The 7,388-nt window shown below is 38.3% G+C and overlaps 1 protein-coding gene across 5 annotated transcripts in view; it reads left to right on the top strand.

The window, feature by feature from the left end:
- The first annotated feature begins 259 nt into the window (after positions 1-259).
- The window catches only part of MARK1 (microtubule affinity regulating kinase 1), a 30,017-nt gene continuing 22,888 nt past the window's right edge, over positions 260-7,388 (top strand). For 4 of the 5 annotated variants that reach the window (XM_010173162.1, XM_010173169.1, XM_010173177.1 and 1 more), the window contains exons 1-4: positions 264-312; positions 1,464-1,529; positions 2,623-2,693; positions 3,670-3,726. In XM_010173162.1, the coding sequence (XP_010171464.1) occupies positions 285-312; positions 1,464-1,529; positions 2,623-2,693; positions 3,670-3,726 (222 nt within the window). In that variant the 5' untranslated portion in view covers positions 264-284. Of the gene's footprint in view, positions 313-1,463; positions 1,530-2,622; positions 2,694-3,669; positions 3,727-7,388 lie in introns of all 5 variants that reach the window. The other variant, XM_010173155.1, reaches the window with a different exon arrangement.

The raw sequence follows: 7,388 nt of genomic DNA, 5'->3' as shown, positions 1-7,388 counted from the left end.
TAAAACTTACTGGTTTTTATTTGTACAAAGCTTAGAAATTAGTCTGCTTTTGATAGGTAGTTTTGTAGTGGTTATTTTTATATAATGTACAAGATGTAGATTATGTTTTCTGGAGTTCACTGCATTATATTTATCTCTATTTTATGCCAATGCTATTTTCTGTGGCTTATGCTGCTCCTTTTTGCCATCTAAAATTGCATATCTTGCATAACTTTTCCCTAATAAACACACTCTAAGAAAATTGTCTTCCTTCCTTCAAACAGTTGTTTCGAGAAGTACGAATAATGAAGATACTGAATCATCCCAATATTGGTAGGAGGCCTGCATTTCTGGAAACTTTTTTTTTATTATTATTATTATACTGTTTACATTTTACTCTCTTTGGCTTTATGTGAATGTACTTTACTGCTATGCTTTTGTTCATTAAACTTTCTGGAGATAGTAGGACGATGAGCATTCAGTAAATGCTTCATTGTCTCATCTCCTTTATTGACTCTGCTCGAAACAAGAATTTTGCTCTGGGGAGATAAACTGCTCAATCCAGGGAAGTGTTAACACGATGTAGGAGATGCTGAGCGCTCTGGTCTCTTGAGGGCCCCAGCTCCCCTCTTCCATTGAAATTACTCTTGAGGTCAAAAAGCATGAGTTTCTTAGGTGAAAGTAGCAAAACTCCATTAGTTCAGTCTAGGAAAGACTCCTGCTGACTGATGTTTCCCGAAAATTAGAATTACAAAGTATGTAATTTTCCCTTTCTGCTTTAGTTCTTTTACCTACCCCACAGCTTCAGGGCCCTACTTTGTGATGACAATTCTTCTGGCTGAGGAGGGCTGGACAGTCTTGTTCCAGAGACAGTTAATGGTCCTGAATCGGCCAGAGGGCTTGTTGCATACAAGGTATGGATGAGGTGTACAAGTTATTACATGCTAGGCGCTCCCTTCTCATCCCTTGAATTGTTTGTTGCTTTTCCAGCATTCTTAGCTTCTGCTGTTTTTTGTTTTCTTGGGGGTGGTGGTGGGGGTGTGTTTGTTTTAAATGAGCGGTTACTATTGCAATCTGAGGAAAGTCTTTCAGACTTAACATTTCTGGTATCCACTCGGTTTTTAGTTGGTCAGAATCTCAGATTTCTAACTGGGAGCAGTTTGCTAGTGAAACAGAGAAGGTTTGTATGATCTTAAAGATGTCTGTGTCAAATTAAACACTAATTTCAGCATGAACTTGTTTGTACAGTGTGCATAAATTTCAGAGAAAATTGTGAATTAATATGCTTTATTATCAGCCATTATTTAGAAATTAATTTTGCTTTTTTCCCCTCAAAAGATTGCTAACCTAAAGGATATAAGGTTTTCGTATGGTTTAGTGTTATCACTGCCCATAAATTATACTCACTTCACGAGTATAATTTTTTCTTTGTGCTGTGCTTTTGCTCCCTGCTGCAATCTCTCTCTCATTCATTTTTCTTGCAGTGAAATTATTTGAAGTTATTGAAACTGAAAAGACATTGTATTTGGTAATGGAATATGCCAGTGGGGGTAAGTGGATTCTTAATTCTGCTTTAAGGATAAACTGAAATGTGGAAAGCCATGCCAGTTGCATCCCTAGGAACAATTTAAGGGTTTTATGGTTAATGTGTTATTTCAATCTGGCCTTCACAACAGTCCTAGCAGACCTCCCAGGGCAGACTTTCTTGCTTGCATCATGTTCTGTGAAGTAACCTATTAGGTTTGTGCTTAAGGGTAGCTACTGTTCTGAGGTTTCTGCTGGAATGTCAGTAGATAATCTGGTACTGATTCTGGCAAAAACTTGACTCAGTATTTATCTGCTATATTTGGGCAAGCACTGATGCCTCATTTTGTCTTAAAAATGTGTGCCACAGCACAGCAGGTCTGGGAGATGGGAATAAGAAACACTGGAAGGAGGACCAGCAGGGTCATTAAAAATGAGAAGGATAGTGAGTGCTTGCTTGAGAAGCTGCTTGGCATCTGAATGGGAAACGTTTGAATCACAGAATCATAGAATGGTTTGGGTTGGAAGGGACCTTAAAGATCATCTAGTTCCAACCCCCCTGCCATCAGCGGGGACATCCAGCGCAGGGCTAGTGACCAGCTAGGAAAGGCTGCTCCTCAGACAGTGCAGAGATGAGGATCTGAAAGGCATTTGAGCAGCTTTATTAGGAAGAGAACACGAAGGAGAAAACAGAAGTAGTACAGATACTGTTAAGTGAAGCTTTTAGAGATATGTGAAACAAATCTGGTACATTGCTTGTACAGTTGCCTGTTTCCCAGCTTGTCTTATATGCAATATGAATGTTTTTCATGATTAAAGTCTCTTTTTTTGTTTGTTTCACAGAGTTTTTTAGAAAAGTTTAAGTAATTTATTTTTAAAATTGAAGAAGCCTTAGTATGAAGGGTTCTATTTTTGTATTTCTTGACTATTACGTGTCTGATAAATGAAATCCAATGCAAACAGTAAAAAGGAATTCTTCCTGGCTGCTTCTGTTTCTTTTCCATTCAAGAAGATGGGGAAACAAGTGTGGGGGGTGTTGTTTTCAAACATGACTTGTGCATGACAGTCAAAAGTAAAACCTGGGTAATAGGACTGATGTTTTGTCCTTGTCATGGTCAGGAGAAGTATTTGACTACCTAGTTGCACATGGAAGAATGAAAGAGAAAGAGGCTCGTGCAAAATTCAGACAGGTAAGAAATTAACATTCACTCTTTATTCTATTTATGGTGTTTTCAGATAGACATGCATGTAAGCATGCTTCTTTTACTCTAAAAAAATATTCATTGCTGTGATAATGTTTATTAAAGCTGGAGTGGAAAAAATCCCCGAAGAGGAAAATATCTGCTTCCTACGTACTATCTAAAAATAGTAAGACTGTTCTGCATTCTTTTTTAGTGGATGTTCCTAAGAGCCACATTTTTTTTTATTGTGACTCACTTAAGGTTTTAATCCTTTTCAGAATATTTTAGAATTTAACAGATGTTCTGTCTAGAGATGTTGATATGATGACATGTATTGCTGTGTCATGTCACACTGCTTTGTATGAGCGGTATTCTGTAACCGGTTTTTATATTCTTATTACAAACTTTCTCATCTTAATCTTTTTCTTACCCTGTTTTTAGTGATTATTTTGCTAAAAGCTTTAATTAGATTTTTTTTTTTTAAATTGCTGTTTTTCAGAATTGAGGTATATAATTAACATGTAAAGAAATTGCTTTTAACTTGCTGTTTCAGGCTTGATTTTTTGTTATAAACATGTGAAAGATGTATATGAAAATGTTGAATGAATCTGTTAGAGATGAATTGCAGAGATATGCTGCAGATATTTCAGAAGATAAAGTCTGAGATGGTACATCTGGCTCTTGCATTAGGGAGTGGAGTAGTTTCTTTTTGTAGTTATTGCTATTGGGTGATTACATTTAAAATAGATATTTCTCCTATTACCTTGAGGAGTATGTATTAAACTTTTTTTTATAAGAAAATGAGATGCTTTTAGGGACTAGTATTTGAGCTTTAATGAAACTTACATGAATATTTTCTAAAATGAAAGCTTTATTTTTTTTATGTTCTACTGAATCATATTAAGAGCCAGAATTACTAATTTATATATGAAAACTTATACAGATCTTCAAATAAAATATTTCACTTATCATCTTGGTGTTTCAGATTGTATCTGCTGTGCAGTACTGTCATCAGAAATGCATAGTTCATCGTGATCTTAAGGTAGGCTATTACTTATTTTTAATTTTGCTAGTTGACAGTATAGACTTAATATCATTCTATATACTTGTTCTTGCCACTGTCTCTGAAAGCCTCAAACATGTGAATGAGGGAACTATCACTTGTATTTTATTCTCAATTTTCTGAAGCACAAAAATAGTGTAGTTTGCCTGTTGAAACAGGGGAGAGACAAGAATAGAACATGTTACTTTTGTTCCAGTTTTGGCTTTGGGAAAAAGAATGCTCTCCAAAGAATTATATCTGCTGACATGCAGAATCTACACACTGAAGCTGCAGAAGTTCAATGATACCAGTCAGCACTACTTAATTAAAATATTTTCAGTTAAAATATATGGCAAGATATATAAACCAGTCTTTTCTTAGTGATTCATAAGAAATATATTAAGTTTTTAATCCATTTGCACTTCTACTTTATACTCTAGTGTTTAATTCAGGCAGAAAAATAAATTAAAGATAAACAGAAATTGGTCAAACTTCCTTTTTTTGGTGCTTTCTAGTAATCTATCTGTATAAACATACTTGACTCTTGTTAAAAGAGTTCAGCAATTGCAGGTGCAACCTAAGCCTTCAGTCTGAAGTTGTTTTCGTGCCAGGTTTAGATATCATGGGACTTGGACACAAGATCTTCATCTGCTTAAAAGTTGGCTTGTGCTCATGCTTTGATGTCTTTGTACGTTTACAAAGAAAACACTGCTGTAGGTTCTTTTTTGCTAATATATCTTAAATATTGGTGAGAAGCTGAGGTTGAATAATTCCTAAGTATTTCACCAGTATCTTTGTCTTAGCTTTCTTATAATACACTGCAGCATGCTCTCAACCTGTTTCTTACAAATCTGTTCCCTAATACGTGTTGATCTGGCATCTCCTGCATGTTCATGTGGTACTGGATAATGCATCCTTTTCTGCTGAGTCCTCCCTGCCCCAGGACCATTGTCATCAGATGATGGAGGTGCCTGGCCAGCACTCTGAAGTCAGAATACAAGGAAGGAAAGGGCTGGATCTCATTGAAATCTTGATTAAAAAATATTCCTACCAGTCTTGTGTGGTGGTCTGGAGCCCATGGATGTTTTGTCAAGCTCCCTGGAGCTTACTGCAACCACTGTAGTTGAGCTTTCCAGAAGGCTGCACCTACAGACCTACTGGCTTTGGGAAAAGCCGCTGTCACTGGCTGCCTCGGCCCTGTACCTGGCTGGGAGTAGGGAGCCAGCCATCTCCTTGTGCATATCTGGCTCTGGCTTGCTCAGCCCAGCTACTGCATTAACCCCTGCAGTTACTTAGCATCCTGCATCTCGTTCTTTCTCCCAGAGCCCATTAACAGCCTCCACCCCTCATTCATTTCTTGGTTCCATAGCACATGTACAGCTCACTGCATTGCTCACAGGACTATGCAAAACTGCTTCGCAGTGTTCACACGGGTTCCCTTTTGCCATCTGTCACAAATACTCTTGCTGCTGATCTCCTTTCTATTTGCAAGGCAGGCAGGCAGGCTCCAAAATGATTTCTTTGTTTGCTTTTCTCTCTGTCTTCTCTTGGATGGAGTTATGCTAGACTCATTTGAAAAGTTCAGTATTAGGTGTGCTTGAGAGGCAGTCAGTACAGCCAATGAAAAATACATTCCCCAAAGAAAAAAGGGCTAAACATATGCCTTTGAGGAGGTGTTCTCACTTTGTCTCTCCTTTCCGAACATTATGTGTCATCTCTGTCTCACTTGAAACTCTTCTCATGGTGCTGCAGAGAAAGAAGAAGCAATTTTAAAGTTGTGCCTGTGTTCACATCTGCTTCTGTTGACTTTCTCCATGATATCAGCACGCTGACCAATTGACATTGTTAGCACCGCAAGGCAGAGGTCTAGCACCACTTTGGAGATTTTTGATGAGCCTTTTTTGCTTTAGTAATGGAAAGGGTAAACTCTTATCAAATGTAAGTTACTTCAGACTAAACTAGGAGGACATGTAAGAAAATGTGCACGTTTATCTGGGCTATTATGGCAGAAGAGGAGGGAGTGCAAGGCCCATGGATACTTAAACTGCCTCCTTTTAATTTTCCATCATTATAAACAGCTTGCATAGAAAGAGCTATAACTGATTCCAACCTTGCTCATATTGTGATGCACAAAACTTGTCTTACCTTTTCAGTGACTGTTAGTACTTTTTGCTCTGAACATGTAACCAACAAGAGCATAGTCTTTCTAGTTGGCATATTAGAAAGGATTTTTGGTGTTTTTGTTTGAAGTAAGGAACCTAAAACCATGGGGTACTTGGGTAGCAGGGTACTGTTGAACTAGGAGGACTATTGTAATCGCAGAGCAGCTGCACTGACAGTAGTGTTTTCACCACAAGGAAAATGAAGTCTTTGTGCAGTAATGCAGAAGGCTGTCAAATCTGGAAAATATCTCTGTGAGCCTGTCTGCAGGCACATCAGCTGGAACCAGCTGAGATTACAGGTCATGAATTGGTAAAATAAAACATTTTCCAGGATAGTTAGTTTGTAAAAACAGGCTGTATTTTATTCCTAATAAAGGCTAAATTCTGTTGTGCAGCTATTGACTTGATACGCTAGTAGTTAATTGTCTCTTGTTCTATTCATTGAGTGCAAGTGAAATTAAAAATAAAACCAACAAAGAAACAAACCCAAACAAAGTAATTTTACTCTTTTAATCAAAGCAACTAACAAATTGATTGCTGCTTCTCTGATCCTAAGCTCAGACTTTTTTTTTTTTTTTTTTTTTTTCCTGGGCTCAGTTTTGAGTGCAGCATCTGATGAGAGATGTCTGTGTTTGGTATAAAACTGATGTTTGGCAATTAGGTGAATCCTCTGCTCTGGCTAATGTCTGTCCTCCTGTTGAAAAAGGATTCCTGCAATGCTCAGTGCTGCTCCTGTGTTGCTGATGCACAGATCAGGAGTTGGGACCCAGTTAGATGAGTAAATATAGAATCATAGAATGGTTTGGGTTGGAAGGGACCTTAAAGATCATCTAGTTCCAACCCCCCTGCTATGAGCAGGGACACCTTACACTAGATCAGGTTACTCAAAGCCTCATCCACCCTGGTCTTAAACACTTCCAGGGAGGGGGCATCTACAACCTCTTTGGGCAACCTGTTCCAGTGTCTCACCACCCTCACACTAAAGAACTTCTTCCTAATATCTAATCTAAACCTACCCTCTTTCAGTTTAAAGCCATTCCCCCTAGTTCTGTCATTAACTGCCCTAACGAAAAGTCCCTCCCCAGCTTTCTTATAGGCCCCCTTCAGGTATTGGAAGGCCGCTATGAGATCTCCCCTAAGCCTTCTCTTCAAATATTGCCCAGTTCTGGTGCCCTCCTTGCACTGCATCCTTGCGTTTTGAGAAATGCACTTTATTTTTTTCCAGTAATGTATTAGCATTTCTTTAACCTCACTCTTTTAATCTTCTGACCTGCAATACTAAGTATAAGGTACTGTTCACGGACTCTGCAGGCTCCTGAATACTTGTATCTGTGTATATGTGAGGCATTGCATTCACATGATGATTGCTGCACAGGCATCAATATTCTTAGATGTATAATTCATGATTTTTTTGGTACACAATTGTGGTGGTTTGGGTGGATTCACCCTTTTGCTTGCAGCTTGCAACCAAACACAGCCTGCTCTATCACCCTACCCCAC

This window comes from Antrostomus carolinensis, unplaced genomic scaffold, assembly GCF_000700745.2.
Source record: "Antrostomus carolinensis isolate BGI_N321 unplaced genomic scaffold, ASM70074v2 scaffold5400, whole genome shotgun sequence".
In the NCBI taxonomy this organism is placed as follows: domain Eukaryota; kingdom Metazoa; phylum Chordata; class Aves; order Caprimulgiformes; family Caprimulgidae; genus Antrostomus; species Antrostomus carolinensis.
Note: the sequence above shows the minus strand (reverse complement) of the source record. Positions and strands in the feature narration are given on the sequence as shown.